The 25,795-nt window shown below is 32.6% G+C and overlaps 2 protein-coding genes across 2 annotated transcripts; one reads left to right on the top strand and one right to left on the bottom strand.

The window, feature by feature from the left end:
* Positions 1–4,546: 4,546 nt before the first annotated feature.
* uex (metal transporter uex) lies at positions 4,547–14,886 on the bottom strand. Its single transcript, XM_018547160.1, has 14 exons — positions 14,354–14,886; positions 8,879–9,131; positions 8,639–8,794; positions 8,367–8,522; positions 8,100–8,288; positions 7,833–8,006; positions 7,378–7,549; positions 6,919–7,110; positions 6,690–6,836; positions 6,443–6,583; positions 6,091–6,363; positions 5,782–6,017; positions 5,462–5,686; positions 4,547–4,972 (listed from the first exon to the last, which is right to left on the bottom strand). Exons 1-14 carry the CDS (start codon positions 14,884–14,886, stop codon positions 4,808–4,810), a joined length of 3,012 nt encoding a protein of 1,003 aa, XP_018402662.1. The 3' UTR covers positions 4,547–4,807.
* A 923-nt stretch (positions 14,887–15,809) lies between these two features.
* LOC108779720 (23 kDa integral membrane protein) lies at positions 15,810–25,104 on the top strand. The gene is made up of 4 exons (XM_018547183.1): positions 15,810–16,141; positions 23,859–24,170; positions 24,294–24,566; positions 24,680–25,104. Exons 1-4 carry the CDS (start codon positions 16,079–16,081, stop codon positions 24,830–24,832), a joined length of 801 nt encoding a protein of 266 aa, XP_018402685.1. The 5' UTR covers positions 15,810–16,078; the 3' UTR covers positions 24,833–25,104.
* Positions 25,105–25,795: the final 691 nt, after the last annotated feature.

Below are 25,795 nucleotides of genomic sequence, written 5' to 3'. Positions count from 1 at the left end.
CAGGTCTACTACTTCTTACGGAACATGCAAACATGGTAATCTTGGTACATGGAAATGACAAATATGCAAGAAAATATAAACTGGTTTTTGAAAAGATAAACCTTGGAGAAAACATGAAAGAGAGCACAATGCTCTGTATTGCTTTCAGTCTACAAATGGAAAACATTTTGTGGATAATTTGCTGTAATCAGTTTAAAACATTTTATATAAGAAAGGAGCTCTTTGTCGAAGCGGTTCAAGAGGCAAAAGTAGAAGAGAGGACGTTTACATGTATGCAGTATTATAAGCCAAATATAATTCTAGGTCTTTCGCAAAGGATGGATTTGATAGAGATGTCTTTAGAAGAGTTGGACAATTCTTTGTCAATCGATAATAATATCGTTCTTCATACTGGAATGTTTAAAAAAACAGATATTATTATGGAAAAAATTTGTGCCAAAGTAAAGGAGCTTAGTGTACTCTATGAGAATTTGTCGGATGAGCAAGATAAGTTGAAAAGAATAAATATGTTCGCTACCAAGCAAAAACTACAAATAAGTCCTGACATTGAGGTATCTAGAGTGTGGAGATATTGTTATCTTGGTTTAAGCATCCCTGATAAACTGCCTAAAAGCAGTTATGTGGTGTTCACTTTTGCTTCTAAAAATCAGAGCACATTCTGTATGAAGAAAGCCACAGAAAATCATGCATTCGCAATAAAAATGCCCATCAATGAAAATCAAATATTATGTTCTTCATCTATCAGTATGGATTTAATTACATTGGCGAACGAGCAACGTCCATGGTGCCTTGTACAGAATTTTATAAATTCTCAACTACAGAACCTTAACAAGAAAAGACTAAGGAACAACAAGATTGACTTTATAAACACTAAAATAACGTCATTGTTACAATTAATAGCGAGAAAAGAATTGAATATGACAAAATTATGTGAAATTAAAAAGATAGTACGTGCAGAATTATGCAGATATGATACTTGAACTATCTATATATTTAAATTTAATATAAATGTTAAGATATACGTTCTATTTCCTATTTTTGTATTAGACACATTTTATCTAGTTTTTTAATTAGAATAATATTTTAATACAAATTTTATGACTTTTAATTTGATGTATGTGATACTGTGTACAGTATTGATCTTTTTTTTAGTTTGCTCTTAATTTTAAGATTATATATTTGTTTTTGTACATATTGTCTTTATATGTATATACAAGATAGATATAAAGTATTCTACAAGATCAGGTGTAATTTCTTACAAATTCAAGAGGAAAACTTAAAATCATATGTTTGAAACAGCTCAGTTTCAAAGACACAGGTCACAATTGAAGAAAAAATTTGCTCTAAAAAAAAAAATGCGAAAACTTTTCGAGTTGTTTTAATAAAACTTTAAATCTATACGAAAATTTTATTAAAATAACTCGAATAGTTCTAAATTCTTGGAAAAAGAAATTTTGCCTTCATTTTGACTGTATCTTTAAAATTAAGTCGTTTCAGATGTATGATCATAAAAGTTTTAATTTTGAATTTGTGTTAAGAGAATTACCCTTAAAAATCTTTTCGGATACTTAGTATCCACTCTATACATATTTATGTGCCTTAGTATTGTTTTGTGGAAAGATTCTATATACATATATATATTTATATTTATATAATTACATAATTATAGTACAGAAAAAATACAGAAAGTTGGAAATTTTTTATATTGTAATTCTTATATATAAAATGAAAATATAGAAAAACGATCCAAAGAAACTTGGATAAACGATAAATTATGGCAGTTGTGACATCTAATTTCTAGACATTTTGTGAAGACAATTAAATATAATCTAAGGAAGAACATATATTTATTATGATAAATATTGTTTCATATAAAACTTTGTCACACGTCAGATCGGCTCTCTTTGTTACTGAACTCAATTATTGAAATTACATTTTTTTACAAAAGAATCTTCTCGCTTTTTAACTCTCGCTTTATTTACTAGCGTTGATATTTTTGGCGTACATTACATATGTAAATGTAATTAATTTTTCCTAGTAATTGAAGGCAATAATTTTCATGCTTTATTTAAAAACGAATAAGTATGCTAAGCGGGGGCCCAACGATCGTAATATACTAAACATATGGCAGTAAGTATAAACTTACTAAATAAAGATTATAAAATCATTATTTAAAGATGGTAGACATGACAAATCTCAATAAATATAAATGTAAAATGAAGAACATACATATTAACACGACATTCATTAATTATACATGCTGTGTGTAAATCATCGCTGTAAAAAATGTCACGTTTTTTCTTCCATGCTGTAACTTTATATATATATATATATAACAGTTTATCGTATCTAGATCTATTATTCTGCAATAGAATGCTGTTTCTTTTTTATCAGGTGTAATATATTTCTTTTCTACATATAATATTTCTATGTTTTAGACTCAGATAGTACAAAATATTAATAATATTCATCGCAGTTCTCTTATTGATTTCCTTTTTGTAAGTACTTCGCTCAACAATCTACAGAGAACAATGTCAGGTAACCATTTCCTATCTCGTTACATTCTATAGAATCCAAAACCAGATGTTGCACCTTGTAAAATATTTCATTATAGAGGCAATTCACGATTAGCAAACGTAGACGTATTTTAAATTAATTCCTGTTTTTTATTTATTTTATTTCTACTGTGTGCGTCAGATCTGCTAATATAGAATCACCTCATGTAGATGCATAGAAAGGCTCGCTTTATGCCTAATAATTATAGTATAGTTGTACATCACGTTAATGTATTTAATATACATATATAAGTACTCAATTAACAACAGTATAAATTATAATGTACATTTGCCTCATGACTTATAAAACAGAGACCAACATTTTAAGCAAATTAGACTTCTGAAAAAGTATTAACAATATTACGGAGTGAAAAAGAAGTTTTATAATAATATAAGCATTCACTTCTAAAATTATGACAAAAATACTAAACAATTATAATAAAAGGCAACTCTTATAATTTAGATTTCACATACTCTGAATGTTATAGAGGATACTAGATTAGAAAAATTATACTCTTAAAGTAAATAAACCTCTTCTTTAGCAAATATTTAATCTTTCTTTTTCACGTAGTAAAATGTCACTTTAAGATAATAATTCAATCAGTCGTCAAATCACAAATTAAATATCTAATGAAGAAAGTTATTTAATATTTACGAAAAGAACAATAATCTTGTTTTGCATTTACATTTGTATGATACAATTAGGCTTTGTATCAATATAGTTTTAGCAATTATAATTTATTACATGTGATTTTAATCGGAAACGATTAAATTGTTGCTAAGAAAAGATCAAATGCAAATCAAGCAAAGGAAAAAAAAAACGAAATTTTGCTTCGTTTCTTAATCTTAACGATATCGTAAAAAAAAACAGCACATATCTCCTACATTCATCTTAAGATCCTTTCGTTAGAATAATAAATCGCGAGAAAAAGTGATATAAGTACGTGACTGCACTGGTTATGATAGGAATGTAACTAACGTATTGACAAGACTTCAGTGTCTTAAGAGAAAGAAAAAGCGAAAAGGAATATTCGTAGTAAAATTGGTTTAAGCACACAAAACGATAATATCTATATAGAGAATTTGTTAAGGCACGTAATATAAGTACAAGTAATTATATCAATTATATACCAAGTCATTGTTTCCTCGCTGCTATTCGCTAATTGGGCCATTTCAAACTATCACGTACGTTTACATTCGCATATACAACTAAAAAGAAAGTAACTAAACTCTCGAGTTTTCGCGAGGGAAGTGATCTTCGAATAAAGTCCAAGACACAATGCAAAGGAATAGCAATAGCGATAGGAATAATACAATTTAAATCTATCAAAAACTGTATATTCCGGTGTTGAAGCCTAAGTGAAGCTGTTATTCGTTATCGCTATTTCCTTGCATTGTATCTTGAGCTTATCATACTAAATCTTTTTCAACCTTTTTTTTCCTCTTGTTCATTTGTACTGTTTTCTAATATATATGTATATATGATGATAATATTCGACTGTGTGGCTAATTTCATATATTTTACTTTTGTTCTCTAATGAATCTTTCATACTAAAATATATTCAAAATAATGTCAAGGCATTATTGCAGCGTAGTTTCTATCACTTTCCTTTCAATTAGCTAAAAACTGTACTCGCAATGCCACTCATTTACTTGCATTGAAACAATCGTAACAATGTTGAATATAGAACATTGTGTATACGACATATATACTTTATAAAATCTAGAAATGTATAAAAAGACATATTAAAAGAAAAACAGAGAAGTCTTTGATACTTGTTGCAAACATAATATGAAAGCAATTTTTTATTTTAAGATAAAAAAAAATCAACCATGTTGCTAAATGAATTCTAATCCTCTTATTTTCTTTTTTTCGTACGTAATTAGATAAGCTTCGAACAGATACAGTTTTTAATCGAGTATATCTTGATTTTATCATTTATTATCTATAAATGCTATATTGACAACCGATTACGTATTATTTTCTTCTTTATGCAAACTATCGATTTGAAGTTATATTTTTTTATACTTATAAAACTTACTGATTCACGAAAAGCGGGTACAGTTTCTAAGCTAATCGCAAAAAATATGAGGTGCCTGTTTCGCGATAAATACCTAAGTATTTCATGGAGTATCTAGTGTCACAGTAGCAAAATATGTCATGCCAGCATGTTTCGCTCTGTGTTGTTCGATGCTCTTAACGTTACAGATTTCGTCGACAGTATCAAGTGCTGTCGACCGTTCTGCAAGCGTTAAGAATTATCCTGTTTAGGCAAGAGATTTGTTCGTTCCTCGTCGTTCACTTTCTTCATAGAGGGTGACATTCGTGTCACTTCAGACTGCCGAATGAGAACGTCTGCATCTAGTGCATTCAATGAATCGCGTTTAGCTTGATTTTCCACTGGACTCGTTTGTACCTTAAATGCATATATTTTTTATAAGTTAGAAAACAATAAATTTCGCATTACTCTAATCTTGTCGCGAAATTCGAAATACATTAACTCTTTGATAACAATGGCTGGATCATTCCAGATATTCGTTAGTTTTTGAAGATTATTTGTACATCTTTTTACATACATAAGAATATAAAAAAAATAAAAATTGCTCGAAAACTATTACCTTTTTCTTGCTATTTTATATATTAGATTTATATGCGGAATAACTTTCTGTTTATTTAACAGAATACGAATAAAAAAATATTCCAGTCTTATGGCTCCCGCAGACAAAACGCGGTAACGCTTGCCGCGCGGCGGAAGTTGCCGCGATAGCCAATCAGTGTCTCGCCGGCAAGATATTGATTGGTTATCGTGCCAACTTCCGCCGCGCGGCAAGCGTTTCCGCGTTCTGTCTGCGGGAGCCAATAGTCTTTCGGGGTTGGAGGATTAAAATATGAGACATGTAGAAACCTTCGCTGAAGAATTTCTGATTTTTCCATCATTTCGGGGCGAGATAAACTTCGAATTAGTGATGGGACTGGCGCTGACCGGAAGCGGCGACGTTGGCGCTGTTACACTGCGTATGGGTGAATGAATAACGCCATCCTTTCCCTTTTCGTTGTTCATCATTCTATCCGCGGGCAATATCGGAGATTCAGGTACACTGCGATCATCTTCCTCCAGAGAATGCAACAACTGTAGATTAATAAAATCGTGAGTAATTTCGTTCAAGATTGGCAAAAAGTTTCAAGACAATTTCTAGTAATTTATAATTTATGTAAGTTACAAACCTTCTCCACTTCATCGTCGAATTGTTCCTGACTAGGCAGCGGATCCTTTTGGCTTCTTTCGAGAAGTGTAGCACGTTTTGCAGCAAGGTACAGGGATCTTTTAACTTTTACGTAGAATACCTCGGTCACTGCGCGCACCGTGTAATCTGGTATAAAGGTATGACGCAGCATTGAATCCAAATTGACAGACTGAATGCTTCCGACTGTCTGCGGATTTGCGTTGGTAGGCGACTCAGCTAAAAATGAAAGAGTTTATAGTAAAGCTCCATTTACACGGGTAAACATTATCAAAGTGTATCTTATTCTTACCGATTCCAATGTTAGCGGTAAGAGCTTGTGATCCAAAATACGTGAAAGGGCCACTTTCAAACATCATATTTTCTTTTCCCACCGTCACTTCGACGCGACCTTCTAAAATTAGCACAAAGTAATCGACCGCTTTTCCCTGCTGATAAATTATCGCGGCCGGATCAGTTTTGGCTTTCTCGCGCGATTTCACTTTAATGTGATAAATAATATCTTGCTTCAGTAAACGTCGCAGAATTGTCTCCGATATAACGTCGGATTTAAACGTATCCACAGCTGAAAATCACACAAGATATAATTACAAATCAAACATCATAAGATATAAACGTTTTGCAATCCGTCCGATATTACTTACTTGTTGACAAGTACTGAAACATTGCCAACGTTAATTGTGGTGAAATGTGAATTCGTTGGTTTTCCTTTTTCTCTGCGAATATGGTGAAATCCGTTGGCATTTTCGGACGAACCTGTCTTTTACGTTTGCTTCTGTTATCCGCTGCAAAAATTAATATTCAATTAAGCGCCTTACGAATTTGATGTGTAAACTTTGAGTTTTCAATTGCGAAAAAATTCCGCGATAAGTATGAATAAGCAAAACCTACTAAACACATCTGTCTCATCAATAATCTCAGCCTGAATTAATTCTTCAATAACATCTTCTAACGTGATCAAACCGATCACTTCGTAAAATGGATCACCTTCGCCTTCGTTGTTAACTCTTTGCACAAAAGCCATGTGGCCTTTGTGTCCTGCAAAATATACGCGCGATTATTATCACTCATTATTCTCGTGAAATCTATTTATAAAAAAAAAGAATAGTATTATATAGACCTTCCTTGAATTGTTTAAACATTATGTCCAATGTGACATCTTCAAAAATAAAATTACACGGATTTTGATAAAATTGACAAAGTGTCTTGAGAGGTGTATTATCGTCGGGATCAACAAAAGCGAGATCTTTGATATATAGCATCGTTACGATGTTCGTTCTTACATCTTCATACACTGGTATACGTGAGAATCCTAAAAAATAAATTGCATAATTTAATTCTTTAAAAGATTACATTATTCTATAAAATTGACAAGAAAAAACGTTTAATCATTAATTATATTATTAATAATTATTAAAATAACTATATAATTATATTAAATTATTATCAGGACCTGTGATAAAACTAAATATTGATTTGAGATTTATCTTTAAGTGTTTGTTTGATTAAATTGATAATATTTAGCGTCGATTGATACAGTGAAATGCACAAACGTTAAAATTCTCTTAAAATATCGTACCTGATTTCATTATCTCGGACACAGTTTCAAAATCTAGAATAGCATTATAATTCAACATGTATACATCTTCAATTCTGGTCATTACATCCACTACGGTCTTCTTTCGCAGTTCTAACGCTCCTGCAATTATATTTACTTCATCTTTCTCTAAATCGTTGTATTCGGTCGTTACCTAGAAAGGTTCCTGTATAGTATTAATGTATCAATTTCAAGTATTCATGCATTTCAAGTATTTTTAATAAAATTTTTCCATGTACAAGATATTCGCAATTGTGAGCATTATCAACATTTGTTAAAGATAACAAAATTGAATAATTGTAATTAATAATATAAAGAAACTATGTTAATTATAGTTTATCATTGAAAACTAATGCAACTACAAGTCACTTTCTTATAACAATGCACAAGATGTTCTAAATCAATTTAATTATTATACAGCTATTTAAATTTCTTACCTTGACCAGCTCTTTCAAGCGTTCTCGATTATACACATTTCCAATCTCTTCGCCAAGAATAAAATCAAGAAATTTGCTAATTGGGTAACTTAATGGGAAAGTAATTAGCATTGTCAATTTAGTCAGATAGATAGTCTTTGCGCCGACACATAATCCGTGTCTGCTACAAATAGCCTACAATGGAACGCATAATAAATTATATCTTTAAGCTCAAGATTTTCGAATAAATTATAGAAAAAAGCTTTTGCATAATACGAAAAGACATACCTGTGGCGAAATTTCACCAAAAATGACAATAGCTAATGTTGAGCAGATAACGGCAACAATTCCAGATGTCAACTCGTCCAACAATATCGTAAATATTGAATTGACAAGAACGTTGGAAAATAGAATTGAGCACAAAAGATAATTTCCGTGATTTCTTACTGGTTGAATAGTTCTCGCATATCTTTTCTCCTACAGAAAAAGTGGAAATAACGCAACGTAAGGGAAATCGAAAACGCGGGTAAAATGTAAGAAAATGGATTCGCTTACTTTTTCTGTACCGGTGTTGCAAAGTATTTTCAATTCAGTCCTATCGATTGCCATTAAACCGAGATTGAGACCAGAGAAAAGTGCGGACAAACTGAGACAAGTGAGAATGATCATGATAACGAGCCAGAGCGGTAGTAATTTTTCATACGTGCTGATCTGAAAGTCATCCAAATTATAAATAATTTTATTCTGTGTAACGAAATTTTATATTAAGTCTAGTTACTCGTATCTAGATAAAATCGATGAGAAAGAAGGAAGAGAAATATGCTCACAGTGTTATACAGCGCGGTGCCTTGGTGTCTGTACAATACAATATCCTTATCTAATTCTTCCTTTTCATATAACGGCCGTTTTGCGCATATATAAAACGACGATCCCATAGGGAGTATTACACGAATGGTTGCCGTAGATGCCTCAACATTTTCCACCTTAAATATTAAATAGAAATGAAACAATATTAAGTATTAGCGAGGAGCATCTTTTTATTTAGCGACTCGAACGGTGATACTCACCGGAAACTCGTTACTTTTAATTTTGTCGCATATACTGCCTCTTTCCGCTGGCACGTCGGTGAAGGCGATCAAGGTGTCCTCCGTGATGCCGGTACCGAATAATCGAATTACCGCCTTAGTTCCTGCCAAAATCTTCGGAATACCCTTCTCGTTGTGACTGGGTTCCTTGTCGGCCGTGTCTATTCGTAATCCTTCGATATGTATGTCTGCAGTGTAATTAAATGGAAAATCGTGTTGCGCACGAAGATATTTTCTGGAAATAACAAATATATCGCAGATTAATTCATGTCCCACCGTTATTGTATCGTTATCGTTGTGCGTCGCTGTTATTATTATAATCGCGACATTTTAAGCAAAGATACATGCCACGAAAAAATAGTAGTCGATAAACATTAATGATGAGTGACTCATAAAGTGTGTTATCAACACTCATTTTCGAGATATCAATACAACTCGTTAATTTATAAAATTAATTGTGAAGAGCCCTTTCATAAATAAGACTATCATAAATAAGGCCTTAAGATATTGAGATAATGATATTTCAGATTATCGATAAATATAAAAAATTACGTCAATATAATAATGAGCGCTTGTCATGCATAAGTGTTTTTATCTTCTTAGATATCACATGGGCTGGTTTCGTAAAATATCGAGTGGAAATAAGTAAAAAACCGTCTCTATGTTTTATTTATTTTCTCGGTACTCTGTAAAAATTACACAGTGCAACAATTTTGATCAAACGATAATAAGAATGGAAACAAGACTTGACAGAACAAAAACTGTTTATTTGAGCATATCACATAAACACGAGAAGCGCTACTTTCGGTCAAAGTTAGATGTTAAACTAATAATACATATATATACTGGGTGTCCCGTTATAACTTTCGACACCGAAATCTCGAAAATTATGAAAGATATAGGAAAATGTTTCAGGCAAAAATTAGAGTTTAAAAAAAGTAGGGTTTAAAAAGGTCTATTTACTGATTTATGCTGATTCACTTTTATGCGATCGTTAAAGGCGACGAGATTGCTTGTACTAAGTAGACACAATAAATCTCGATAACTTCAAAATGGTTCATCCAAAGTGAATTAAAAATTATAGTGTTTTAGAAATATCTCAGGAAGAGCTATAATAATATGCAATCAAATCTAGGGGGTTCTATTTAAAAAAAAATTCAAATTGATCTCGTCGTGATCTTGGCAACGTCACCCAATGTCAAACGGATATGATCAGTAAATATATTTTTTTAAACCCCATGACTTTTGTCTGAAACATTTTTCCGTATCTTTTATAATTTTTGAGATATTTCGGTGTCAAAGTTAAAATGAGACACCCAGTATGTGTGAGTGTGTATATTTTTTTTCTTCGATTTATCTCAGAAATATGATTGCGCGCCGTTACTATAAGACTTTCAACATGATCAATTTGAAAATACTAATATAATCCCCTAAATTTAATTAATTTAATTTTGACTAAGAGAAAGTGGCGCTTCTCGTATTTAGGAATTTTTCATCAATTTTTTGTTTTTCGATAAGTAATGAATTTCTTTGACTTTTTATATACCAAAATAAACTTTTCAAAAAATTCCATTAATTTTTAGAAATTCCCTTCGCTTTGAATTTCTTATATAATATAATAATAATAATTAGCCCTTTAAGTACTGAGATAAAAAATAGTAACACTTTTACTAAGATTGGTTCTTGATTTAATCATCGATTTAAAAAAATACAGAAATTATATAAATTTATGTTTTATTAATCAAACCATAAATCAGTCCGTTATAAATAAAGCAAAAATAAGACAAATATTATAGTATTTTGGTTTTTTTCGCTTCCTACGGACCCCTTAATACTTGAGATTTAAAATATCTATTTGCAATATATGAAAATACACATTAATAGTATAGCCTATTTAAAAATAAAACCTTTTTCACAATCATTTTAAGTGATATATTAAAATGAACTTTACTGGCAATATTTAACATAAAAAATTACACTGATTTTATGTTTCTCAACACATGAATGGACTCATATATTTCGTTCCATAAATTAAGAGAAAAAAGTTGTAAATTATTTAAATTTGAAGCTTTTTAAAAAATAAAGTTCTCGATTTCTCAGAATGTTGTGGAACTCTTTTAACTTTATATTCTTTTTCTCTCAACAGCTAAAAATACATAAGAATCATCGCCATTCAGGTGTTGAGAAAAAGAAACCTTGTAATGCCAGTGTTATTATACAAATTATGAAGGTAGAGTTTGAGTTCGTTTTAACCGGAGGATTTTGCAGAACAACCTTTCCATAAATCGGAGTGAAAGGTCGATTATTTTAACACCGCATTTTTTCGGTTCGATGAAGCAGCATCGGAGGAACGAGTCCGTGGCATAATTTATAATTGTAGAAAATGACGTGATTCACACGTAAGTATCAGAGCTACGTAAATGTCGCGTCGCGTTACGCGACACAGACGAATAATCGCTAAACGGCGGGATATATGGGTCGCACTCTAATTTCTATTTTTATTCATAACGTGGGCCAAGTTTGAGTTGGTTCGAATATTGAATCGCAGACTGTTGAACCATCGCCAGCAAGAGGTGTGGTTAATGGTAACTGAACGTCTAGATAGCGTGCAGTTATCGCTTCGTCCCTGCTGTTAGACGAATTCCTCAACGTGCCCAAATGTGCGCGTCTAAAGTTGCGCATTCCACTTACTGGAGCGATAATATATACGCCCTAACGTTTACCATCGTACGACATCGTCTTCTATTTCCTAATCCGACACGATTAGCTCCCCGCAATGTTGATTGACGAGTAAACAGTCGCTGTGAGGAAGGCGTTGAAAATGTGATTTATTGAAAACTAAACGGTCCACATGCTATACAAAGTCATTCGCCTTCTCATAAATCAGCGTCGTAATATTCGTGGGAACGAACGTAGATAATTCCGACGTGTATATACATTTCGTGTATATATCACTTTCATTCTTGTGCCGATGAGCCGATTAGACGAGGGAGTAGAAAGTCATGAATTATCTGTTTACAGAAATTTTAAACTATTTTTTTTTTATCATGTGTCACCTGACTAAGAGCTTGTTTAGGAGGAAGGGCCAAATTGAGATTTTCAAATCCGGAGAGAGGAGAGGGAGGAATTCAGTAGTATAGACTATCGGACTTGTTTCACATGTTATATTATTACTTTTAATTAATTATTGTATTAGCATGTGAAAATCAACACAAAATCACTACTAATTTATAATATTTTCTTTTTCTCTTAAAACTGTAAACTAAAAGTAAATTAAAAGAACTTAAATTTATACACTAGTCGTTTTGGATTCTCAAAGAATCTTTCTATAATTTTCACCTCCAATTTTATTGTACTGCAAATGTATAATTTTTTGTGATTATTTTGTTCTTGTTTAAGATTAAAACGGGTCCTTGCTATGTTTTCTATATCTTTGTTTTAAAAGCACCAGTAAAACGATATTTTGAACGTTGCCATATGGACATGAGTTCCATGAGATTTAAATAGACCGAGACGCAATATGGGAAAATTAGAACAATTAGCGGTTGTTTAAAAATTTCTGTTCAAGAAGTGGAAAAAAGTATAAATAGGATATATGTATTTAAAACTTGTAACATATATAGTCTTGGGTAAAAATATTAGGCACTTATATTTTTTTTCATTAATCTGAATTTTATGTTTTTTTTTTGTTTCCTATTGGTGATCGGTATTATATATTTCTTTAAAAAATTCTTAAAACAAAGAGGATAATTTACAGTAAATTTCATAAATTAATTTTTTACTTAAAAATAATGGTTAATAAAATGCCTAATATTTTTGGTTAAGAGAGGTTATACATGAGAAATCTTATATTAAGAAACGTTACATAGTGAAATATATACTGCATTTATGTAGGCAGTTTGTTTAATAAGTCAATGACTCTCTTTAAAAGGAGACTACATTGAAAAATAAGTCAACTTTTAGTAAAAAGAAAAAGTAAAAAGTGACTGATTTGTCAAATTGCCAATTTTATACAATTTTTAATTTAACAAATTACATATATCAAAGAGGTATAAATACGGTATATTTAAAATATTTATTATTTTTTTATGGAATACAATATTTATTTTCAAAAAATATCGATATGATTTAATCATGAAAATAATCCATTTTTATTGTCTTCCTCCACATTTCAGGCGAGTATAAATTCTGATTTGTTAAAAATACTATAGTTTTTATTTGTGAAAAATTTATCAAACCATTTTGCAATCGCCATAAAAAATTTTTGTCAGACTAAGACTGCGTTCTGCCGTACTGCTCCACTTTCAGCGCTAATGCGTCATTCTACGTTTATCGTTCTTTAGACGTGAAACAAGGATGCACTGATAGCACTGAAAACGTGCTTCCGGAATGCAGCCTTTAGTTTGGTAAAAAATTGGGAAATATTGTTGAAATAAGAAGATGATTTGATGAATTCATCGCCAATAAAGATCAGTCTTTTTATCGAATCAAAATCTTGCCTGAAAGATGAAGGAAAATAATAAAAAATTATAAGGATTACTTTCATGTGATTGAACTATGCAGTATAAATTTTAAAAATAAATATTGTATTATATAAAAAATAGTTAACTATTAATTTGTATAATATATATTATATTATATTAAAATATAAGTAAAACAAGGTTTCAAAAATAAATCTTGTAGTCCTTCTTTGGTATCATTATATATATTATATTGTATATATTTACATATATAGTATTTGAAAATTCAATACATCAAGTTTGTAATAACCAACTTAATTAGGAAGAGTTCCCCAAGGATTTTAATATAATTACTAAAATATTAATGTCCAGTGTAAAGCACTTACATACTTTCTATTATTTCATGTCTGTTTTTAGACACTCTTAGTCAGATTTCCTCAGTGATTAATTTGGATAATTATTTGATATATCCTTACATTATCTTTAGAAATTGTTTTCTATTTATAACAGAAAGAAGATGAAAAAAACCTGAGAAATTAACGGAAAATACACAAGTGTAGGAAAAGCCAGTGGAATAACAGACAAAAGTAAAAGAAGAAAATGAAGATGAAGAAAAAGTGCAAGAAAGCAAAATAAAGCAAAGAACAAAAAATAAAAAGAAAAAAGATGAAAATAAATTTGAAGAAAAAATAAAGCAAATGATAATGAAAGAGAAAATAATGATGAAGGTAAAATGAAAGAAGATAAAACAAAATACACAACAAAGAACGAAAAATAAAAACGATAAAACGAAAAGAGGATGAAGAAGAAAATAAGAAAATAAAAAAAAACACAATGAAGAGGAAAAGGATAAAAATAAAATTGAAGAAAGTAGAGAAAAAGATGAAGCAAAAGAAGAAAATGAAGAAAATACATAAAGAAAGAAAACGACAAGAGGATATGCAGACTTATACTTAAACAGAAAGGAAACTGTCGTAGTATATGTATATATACTTACTCAGGTCGTACGGGATATTTTATAAAGACGTGATTTCCGAGGTTGCTCCATTTTTCGTCGCCACCGTCTCTCAGGCAAAAATAGACGGCCGTAATCTTCGCATCCGGAACTGTCCGAAATCGGTAGATCGCGCGATCGCCCGCCGACGATGTCCACACCGCGTCCAAAGTGTCGGCGGTATCGCGCGGGCAGTCGCGGCTCGATAGTGACCATCGTAACGCGAGATCGCGATCGAGGCCGGTGCCCAGGAACTCGACGTGAGGAAGTTGGCGATCGTCGGCGGAGTTGGTGCCGAACGGCAGTGACGACCGCGAGACGACCGCCGCCGAATTCACCGTGGGCTGAACCACGCGCGGCAGAGCAACGCCGTCGTGACGAACGGCATCGGCGACAATCACCACATTCGTCGCTGTCGTCGTCAACGGTATCGACGTTGACGCACCGGCATTCGCTAGCTGGACGACGTAAGCGGGAACGAACAGTAAAAGAATTGTTGCCGGCGCGAATCGCGAACAGCCGACATACTGCGCCATCATACGACTACTGTGACTCCGCTGACAACTTCACTCGGCTCGAGGCGAGAGCTAGTAGTTGTATTTATAATGCGCCACCGCGCGGCGCGCAGGTGATGCGCGCGCACGCATCTCTCGGGGTCTCGATTCCCAATCTGCGCCGATCTGCGCACTTGACAGCACTCGAAGGGCGCGTTCCACTTGGGCCTTTATTTGTCCTTGTTTAAGATTCGATAAAACGACAAGGATGTAATGATTCCATGAGCGTTTACGAGAGCGTCAAGTGGAATTGTATTCTTCACCCTTTCGCTGAAGGCTGAAGGCCCGTTTCGATAGGAGTTGTGCCGTAAAGCTAGATTTACATAGCACTGTACGTAGGGTAGGATGCAGGACGTAAGTCGTAAGTCGCGAAAAAAGAATAAACACTGGTCGCAAGATTTCTGCGTAATTTATATCGGCTGTAGTCAAGGCTCGCTACAAATGCTTTGAAGCGTTTAATGGATTAATTGGAAGAAATAATTTTACGCAATGATCAATTTAAAGAACATTTCAAAGCATTTATATAGCTTATAGCATCGTGTTGATCCTATATATATATATATATAGAGGACAGAAAATATAAATACCGACGGTAGGTAAATTATCGGATACCAACAGAAGGTAAATGATCGGCAATCGATAATAACATCGTGTGATTTACCGAGCACAAAATTCAGATAGTCTAATCTCGTTTTTTTTTTTGTGTGTGTATTCACCAGGTAGCGCTAGTTGCACTTGACAATCCCCGGAGTTTGACAACTGACATTGGCAATCCGTCGTCTTGTGCCGTCTGCTCCACTCCAGTGTATTTTAAGTGTATTCAAGTGCATCGTGGACGGAGTCGCTCATGTAAAGCTGGTGGAAGGCGGACACTGTCGTGTTGTGTCGAGCGTCGCGCCGCTTCCTCTACCGCCTTCACTGCTATCGAGTCGGAGTCAGTCGGAGTCTCCCCCAAAAGAGTGCATCCGCGTTACGTCGGAGCGCATCTGCGGAAACGGGTGGCGAAAGCGGGACGCGCGTCCTACGGATCTCAGAGGGCAACATTGTTTGCGGAACGGTGTTCCCAACCGCAGCTGACGCTTCGCGTCGAAACGCCGCGCCGTGCGTGGCCACTCAATCTCGTCGCTAGAATCTCGCGTTTTCGTTACTACCGTTCCATTTCGATCCTGACAGAATGGGGACGTTTTGCTACAACTTCTCCCAGTACTCGCTGGCGGCCATAAGCCTTGTGTTTTTGGTGAGTTCACACTCCACGCGTTTTTGTGTCTCAGATCGATAAGTTGCCCCGTACGGCACAGATGCTTACAACAATATTGCTGTAACACTGCTCTGCAATTACCTTAAATGTTACAGGAATAATATAGCAATGTCGCTGTGAATTTTGTGCCATAGGGACAATTGCTCTTCACCTGTATCCGAGCGATTTTTTTATTCGTTATTCTAATAGGTCTTCTACAATAAGCCATTACCTAAGTTTTAAGTATTAAAAGTCATTAGAAATTGACCACTCACAGTCGATTATTCTTCTCACATTCGATTGTGATTGGTAAATTTCTTATGATTTAAACCCTTAAAACTTAAGTAATGGCTTATTGTAGAAGGCCCATAATTCAATTTGATTTTAGAATGTCGGTAAACGTCCGACCCCCAGCCTGCAAATAAAACATTTCGCCTTCGTTCTGTAATGTATATAATGTATAAACGTGTATAATGCATATATATAATTAGAAAGAGTTACGAAATGATCTTATTTCCATCGTGACTTTTTGTCATTATTGTCGATGCTCTTTTGCTCTTTCAGCAAATCGCTTTTGCCTCGATTCGACATTAATCTTACGGTGTGAAATGGATAAGCCCAGTTATGGGTTATCTGCCACTCCGGCAGCCTTCGATTGAATTTATTGCCGCGCCTTCCCCTCCTCCATGATAAAAATCAATTTCGTTATATATATCTCACTGGAAACCCAGTAAACACCAACTAATACCAACTAAAAGTGAACGGAACTTTTCCGTTCATTTCTCGCGGTAATATTTGTATTTCTGAACAGCACATGTTGATTATTTAAATATTGTGCTTTTAAAAAAATGTATCAGTGATTAGAAATGCAGTGGATCGTAAACTTATTGGATATCCGGTAAACTTATTACCGGATATCGGATATCCGGTGTCAAATTTTTTTCGAATATCCTTTATTTGATCGGATATTTCATGAGGCAATTGTTCAACCGGATATCGAATATTTCCCCGGATATTCTGCCGGATATCTAGAGCAAAAGGCTTCCAAAATAAAAGGAAAAATGCGCGATAATAATCTTTTTTATCTTCTCAACGTGGAAAGAAAAAGAGGAAAAATAAACTATACAAGAAATTCAGCTGAAAAGCATAAACTTCTGCATTAATGATGCAAGCTATTAATATAAAATTTCAGAATACTAATATTATCCGGCTGGATAGTAAAACATGCCGCATATACCGGGTGTTTATCTCCTTATTACTATTTACGTTTTATTGCTCAAGTTACTCTGTGTGCTGCTCCAACAATTACATATTACATTGTTCAGTATGAAATGTTATTACAATATTAGTTGATGTTTACTAAAAAGTTACATCGCGAGGATCCCTGATCTTTCACGAGACCGAAGTCACAAATGCGAGTCACGTGTCTACGGAAATATCGATAACGTCCAAAAGAACGCGGAGTAACATTTATACATATAAAATGTAAGAAACAGCTAGCAAGAAAATGAACTATCGAGTGGAAGAAACAGGTGATCGCTCGCGTAGCTGACAACCGCGCTTTTCGACGATGACAGAGTATGAATAAATATTGATCGGAACAAAATGGCTCTCTTCAAGACGTCACGCGTTTATCGCGCGATCGCCCTCAAAATCGACAATTTCGAAATATTCGTCTTACAAGACGAGCGCGCGTTTAAATATAGTCTCGCGGTCGAAGAGCGCGAGAACGCGTTTCTTCCTACGAGCCTTCGACCCACGCTACGGCCCAATTCCTTCCTCTCCCTCCTCCTCAATATTAACGAAGGAGTGCCTTCCGAGAGACGACTGCACTTTACGCTGACTATATTTGATATAATCGCTATGTAAGCTCGTTTAAAGTCTCGTCGCGTTTACGACTGCGACGCAAAACTTCGTCGTTTTCCGTTTAACATGGAGTATTTACTAGTACTTTACTCTCTGATAGTTAAATCCGTTGAATATAGGTTTTTCTTGATAGAAATTTTGTTGGTAGAGAAGTAATAGAATCTGCTAGTCAAATATGATGATTACCAAGGAAATCGAACGAAATCTGTCATTTTCACAAGTAATGTAATGTAATAGTTTTACATGTCGTAGTTTTTAGATGTAAATTTTAGACGTAATAGTTTTACAAATTAAAGTAAATATTATTACACTTTTTTATGTTCATAAAATATTATAGTAACATTAAATATTGTGATTCTTCGATAATCATATAATATCATCAGGAGTTGATATAACAATTATATAATCATCTACTAGTATTTCAAGATTTATTATTATTATTTAATATTATATTTATAATAATAGTAAAAAATTATTAAAACGTCTTATTTCTATTCTAAAAATACCCTTAAAATATTACTTAATATTAAATAATGAGATTGATTAAATAGCATATATTTGAGAGATAATGTTATCTAGTAGTGTCGAGGTAGATTTAAAATTTGTAAATATCAGTATTTTATAAAAAAAAAATAATAACACAGTATCAATCATAATTTCTTATTTAAAAATGAATTGCAACTTTAACGTAATAAATCGTTAATTTATGCGGGTGATTATAAAAATTTGAGCCAACGTAAATATTTAATGATATTTATAACTGATATTGTAGATGATAGTCGTTGTAATCTATTGCGTTGACATTAAGTTCTGTTGACAGATAGAATACGAGTTAATGTGGACGCAGCTGATGCCAATCTTCTGCGTTCTTCCGCTTCAATCTGCTACTTAATGTCCCAGCAAGCAAATTGCTTGCTCGCAATATGCCAATAAATTGGTAGCAGATTTATTCAGATATGATAACAAATCCAGTATCATTTATATGCGCGTTGCGCTCGTGTTTTGTTCGGCAGAATTTGCAGATGTACTCTAATAACAGATTATTATCGGCAAAAATCGACTATAGAATCTGTTATTTTGTGAATATTTAAACAGAACATATCATAATTTAATTGATTACGAAAGATAGATTTTTCTTGGTTTCTATAGGTATTTTATTAACAGATTTTATTACATTTCTGTTAGTGTTTCGCCGGCAAAATTTATGGCAGACATTGTGTAAGATCTATTCTTAACAAATTTGAACTGTTTTTCAACAGCTAACGCTCGATATTCCTAAAAGTAACATTTTAAGAATATTCTTGTATATTTCGAAATATTTACAAAATGTAAAAACAATATTTAGATAATCGAAAGTATTCCATTCAGATCGTTATATGTTCTCATAAGATGTTTTATATATATATTTTTGAAAAATATAATTCTTTCAAGAATACTAAGTTCTCCTTAAATTAATTTTTAAACAGAACTAAATGAAATTGCACTATCAATGATTGTTTACTTTCACTTTGGAGCTAAATTTTGGGATTAATCTTCACAAGTGAAATGCTGGGTCTTATTTTGTCCTAAATATGTATAGTTTTTGCTTACGAGAAATACTTCACCATGTCCATCGATCAACGGGGATTTATATTATTCGCGGGTGATTGATTTTAATTGCATATATTGTACATACAAGAAATATTCATTACATTTAAATATTTTATGCAAATTCTTTTATACTATTCCGGAACATTTGAAATATAAATCTAACATTTTATTTTATTTAACACTATCTGGATTAACTGTCAAGGCTGCACACACTTTTCAAAACAGTAATCGGAGACTATAAGAATTTTTCAACAATTTTTAGTTTTTACTGACTAATTCTTACGGTACGTCTTACAGAGATTCTATAATGAGTTGGTATAGTCGAAAGTCCTAAGCGGTCCTAAGTCTTAATCGATGAAGTTGGCTCACAGCCAACTTGTACTAGATTAAGTATTGGTTAAGACTTCCAATTATGGACTACTGACTCATTGTAGCACCCCCATTATAGTTAAGGTTACGAAAAGTGTATGCGGTGCCCTCAGGACTTTTGCGTGCTGAGATACATAGATTCGCACGGCAGAAGGGAATGTCGGAAATTATCAAGATCGCTCTAGATAGTTGCGGTTGGTATTAACTCTGATATTAGCGGGATGGAATCTGTTTCTGATTCATCGGATCGTTTTTAGTTGTTGCGCGCGCTCTTACATCAACTCTCGTGTTATAGCGAGTCTATTCTCGCCACGCGACGAATAAGAGAAGGCATATGAGGAATCTCTCCTTTTCCATTTTAAAGGAATGCTTATATGTACGAATAAGTTTTGTAATATTTAAAGAAGCTTTGACTTTTCCTTTTCGGTTAGAATTTTTATGTTTTCTCGAATGTATTATTTCTCTTGCTTGTATTAATACATTTATGTCTTTATTCGTTCAAAAGGGATTGATATGATCATTTTATTCTTTGTCGAAGAAGACCAAGGAAAGATCAACAATTTCTACCGATGAAAAATTTTCTCAGAATTCGTCAGATAATTTTTCAAAATTGCTATATAAAAATCGAGATAAAAATATATAAAATAATCTAAATTTATACTCCTCAGCTGAAACTAATTCTACGTGAAATTGTATATGAAAAAGAAAAGTAACATTTGTAATATCAGGAAATGCTGAGAGAATCGCTGATCCTTGTAATATGACATCCCTTTGTGACTCGTAGTGATCCCTCAAAAGTAACCATTCCTTTTATCTCGTAAATTAATAGAGATAGACCTTATAAATATAGTATGAAATTAAATGGTTCTAAGTGAACTCTATTATAAGCATAATGATCACTTAGAAGAATTATTCATGTTAAAGAACGAAGAGATACACATAATTTATGCAAGATAAAGTAAATATTTCGATATAATAAAAGTTGCTTTAATACGAATTACTTTACAAGTTATATAAGTTATTTCGGTTTATCATTTCAGTTTAAAAGTCACTCTTTGTCTATTTTTTTTGTTCGTATCTATTTACACTAACTGATCGATTAACTCTCAGAACACAAATAACATTGGCACTTTGAACGCCAAGGACGTTTCTTCTCTCTCTTTCCCTTTAATCGATGGACCCATGTTTAGTATTCAATGTTGGAAGAAATGCACGGCAAGAAACCCCACGATAATCCGTGCGCTTAAATAGAAGCTGCCACATCTGGCGGACAGACAATTGTAAATGTCCCGTACTTCTCTTCCCTCGTTCAGGTTCGGTTCATAAAGTGGCTCGTTAATCTCTCTCATTTTGCAACATCGCCAACATCGGATCTCGCGCGAATGCTTGAAAACTCCTTTGTGGACCAACTCGCTGTTTTGCAACTTTGTCATTCGAACAATTCCAAGAATAAATTATCAATAGAAGTAATCTTTTGACTAAAGAGGAAATGCACTTAGAAATGTTACTTGTAGTGATACTTGTAGTGGTTTTACTAACACAAAAATGCGACTTTATGATATTTGTGATTTCATAATAAAATGTACTTTTAGTACAATTTATCAAAATCGAGATATTTATGTTGTAAAAACACGAGATGTTTTGCATTTGATGTGTATAGCTATAGGATTTCATTGGTGCGTTTTTGTCGTACGACAAATGTGTGCAGGACAGAGACATCCTCTGATCTCTCTATTCTATAGCCAATCAACAGGCTTGAAAAATTTGTCGTACGACAAAAACGCACGAATGAAATAGCAGTCATAGCTATTAGGATAGAAAGATCCGAGGACCTCTCTGTCCTGTATACATTTGTCGTACGACAATTTAGATGAGACAACGCGGCGCATAAGATGATGCGCAACGTGATGCGTAAGGTGATGCATGTGAGTTTTCTTAAGAATAACGGTCACCGGTCGGAGTCATTTTGCGTATAATAAAGCAGCGGTACTAAAACGAAAGAAGAAAAACGGTACAATGCTCCTGTTGCAATTTCTTTGCTTTAAAATGGTATGTCAAAACACAAAAACATTGTCATACATAAAAAACATTGAAAAAAATAATAAATATTAATTCTTTTTTGGATCAACTTTGTGCTATATCTATAGTGTATAAATTTATACAGGATGTCTGAGATCACTTGTACACCCCATTTATCTTAGAAACCGAGCGTTTTAGAAAAAAATGTTTCGGACAAAAGTCGTAGGGTTCTAAATGATTTATTCAGTGATCTGATCAGTCTGACCTTGGGTGGCGTCATCAAGGTCAGAGCAATGTTTGAATTTTTTAAATAGAACCCCTTATTTTTCATATTGCATATTCTTGTAGTACATCTCGAGAGATTTCCAAAACAGTGTAATAAAATATTGTTTTATAAAATACTTTTCGAGTTATAATGCTTGAAAATTACAGTATCCCCGGCCGGCATTAGCATTGCCCAAGGTGTACCACGTGGAGGTTACTTCATCACGTAACTTTGACTCCCCTTCCTCTTCCCCATACACGCACGTACGCACGTATGCACACACTCACATATATCTAAGTTTATTGTGATTTCACAACAAGAGTGTAAAATCACAATAAAAATACTATAATGTTGTATCAAACATTTAGTTTGTGTTTTTACAACCAATTTGTGTTGGATAAAAACTTATAACATTTTTGTTATGATTTCACAACAGATATTTTTAACATAGTGCATCAAACCAGGCATATTCGCTAGTTGATTCTCTTTTTAAATAAACGATCACTTGGGGTGTTTTTTTTACACTCCAATTAAGATCGTTATTTAATATCTTAAGATGTTAATATAATTTTGTGATTGGTTTATGATATCTCTGATGACTATACTTAAAACGCTCTTAAATATAAGAATCGACTTTAAATACTGATCTAAAAATCACTATTATTGATTATATACATTGTATTATAGTGGTCAACAATTTATTAGTAGTATCTACATGTCTCTATAAAAGATATTTGCCACGACATAAATATTAGCCAATCTTCAGTGTCATAAATACTAAAAAAAAAAATAAGTTTCATTCACATCCCGATTTAATATTTTTAATTATTATATCTTTGGGGAAAAATGTAGGGACTAGCTAATTTTAATGTCTTACTCCGAAAAACATGATGGAAATAAGAATAAAACATATTTATTATGAAATAATGATTTAAAAGTTAAAAGAAGTCTAAACAAACTTTCCATGAAAATTGCAGACTTGCCTAAATCAATTTGAATATTTTGAATATTTATTGTAATAATAAAAAAAATTATTCCAAAGTGGTAGTCTGACATTTTATTTAATTGATATTCTAATAATGTAATTGAATTTTCAGAAAGATACTTTAATATAAAAGTTAAGTATATAGCTTATTGAGCACTGTCAGTAGAGGGAAAAAAAAATATCCCTTCCTATTTAAAAAAAGAATATTTTAATTAGTGATAAAAAACCAAGGACATTTAACATTTCTCAAAATCATCAAAGTATGCTTCCTTATTTAGCATGTAATTTTGATTAGAAATGTTTATCTCTCTCTCTCTCCCTTTGCAAGCATTTTCGAAAAAAATGTGGTAGAATTTTTTATCAGACTCATCCTGTATATTTCAGAATTTTTATAATTTAATATATCTTCTAAATTAAAGTAAATGACTCTGAATCTAAGTTGAGGATACTCAGTAATTATTTTTGAGTTATGTGTTTCTCGACCTACTAACTATAATCGAAGCTGCGTCTAAATTGAACATAGATGAATTAATAAAAACGAACGAACACGAATGTGCTTCATCTTTCGTCAAAACGTATATGATAAAGAAATGCTGATAGTGTCTTATCTTTGTTTTTTACAGATCATCTCGGTAACAGTAATTACAATGGTAGCATGTATGTTATCGGACAGAACGTATTTAGTATCCATCGCCGAGGAAGGAAACAACTATGAAGCAGGCCTGTACATTCTGCTTTTCACCGGAATTCTCATGCTTATCGTCTCCATTTTGGGCTGGTGTAGTGCTTTGAAACTTTTTCGGTATTGTCTGGCCACTTTTATTAGCATTATGCTCGTTATCATTGTCGCACAAATTGCATTCGGGGGCTGGCTTTACGTTCATAAAGACCGTTTGGACGAATTGGTGCGATCTTCCGTGATAAATACCGTTAAGGTAATCTCTTTCAATTTTAAGATGTATATTGTAAATCCAACAATTCCCACGAAATTATTTCTGAATGTTATTTACATGATAATTGTATATTATAAAAATAAGCATGTCCTATTATTTTTGTAGGATGAGTATGGCGAGATACAATGTCGCACGCAAATTATGGATACAATTCAATCCTCTCTTGAATGCTGCGGAGCTAATGGACCTGAAGATTGGGCTGGCAGCAAGTATGGAAAGCAAGATTCTTCTCAATCACGCCTCAATTTTGGCGTTTCAAACGTCGAAAACATATTCAGAATACCAAAATCCTGTTGCAAAGATACGGATAGCACAGCCTGCAGCCAAGGACGTCAAATGAAGATTGCCGGAGTCGTGAGCTCTGCGATTTACAGTGAGGTAATGTTTGTTTTTATATCGCTATATTAATCAATTGTTCGCTATTTGATCTTACGTAGACTTTATTTTTATTGCATTACAGTGTAGTGTATAAGTAAAAAAATTTGTTGTAGGGATGTATGGAAAAATTGGTGATTACACTGAAGACGCAAACTTATCACTTTTTGGGTGCAGCCCTAATAGTTCTAGCCCTAGAAGCTTTTAGTTTAATACTCGCTTTAATTTGCTGCTACAAGGGCGGATCGTCAGATAGATACAAGGCTTAAACTGATGTCATCGTGCGTATCATATAAGAATCTTCCCTTTACTGAGTGTCCCACAATAACAGCGTAATACCAAAAATAATCAAAATTTTGTTTTTGTGCCAACATCAGTGGATTGGTAAATTGTATCCTATGTTCTGCCATGTAAGACAAACGAGACGTTTATCTTATTTTCACATAGTACATATAATAAGTAACCAATTCTTATGCTGTGTATTATTATTCTGTACAAATTGGTATGCGTTATTTTGGGACCAAGATCTGACATATATATATAAGAGCATCATTATATTATTATTACTATTTTGTAAATAACTTGATATTTCTCTTTTAACATATAGAGAGTTTGTGTATTTTATAAAGTTGATTTTTACAAATGACTCATACTTGCAAGAGTGATACATTAAATCTTTTAATTGATTTATCTTAAAGAGGTACAAAGATATGACAGGTATTAAACTAAAATGTATAATTGTATGAAATTTTTATCGATATGCATATATAAATTTCGAAGGAAAATGATGTCTCTATGCAAATCGAAGTTATTCAATTAAAAAGATAATCAGATATTTCAACTAGTTGCATCAATTTAAACAGACATGTGTAACTTACATAATACAAGTATAATTATTTAAGATACATGCATATATATATATATTATATACTATATATCTATACTTATATACAATATATACATATATATATAATAAACATATAAATGTATATCATAAATATATATTATACATATATATTTATATATAATTGTATATATAAATATAAGCCTTCGAAAATTTGAAAATGACAGGAGGATTGTAGGAAGAAATTTGATTAGATAAATGCTTCCTAAAAATAATTTTAAATGCACTCTGATTCCTTGCGAATTTTATTGATTTTTATTATTATAAATTAGTATTTTAAATTGGTAATTATTGAATTTGACTGTTATCTTAGATTATCTTTTTGTGT

This window comes from Cyphomyrmex costatus, unplaced genomic scaffold (assembly GCF_001594065.2).
Source record: "Cyphomyrmex costatus isolate MS0001 unplaced genomic scaffold, Ccosl1.0 scaffold61, whole genome shotgun sequence".
Lineage (NCBI taxonomy): Eukaryota > Metazoa > Arthropoda > Insecta > Hymenoptera > Formicidae > Cyphomyrmex > Cyphomyrmex costatus.
The sequence above is the reverse complement of the archived record's forward strand: the minus strand, read 5'-3'. Positions and strand labels throughout refer to the sequence as shown.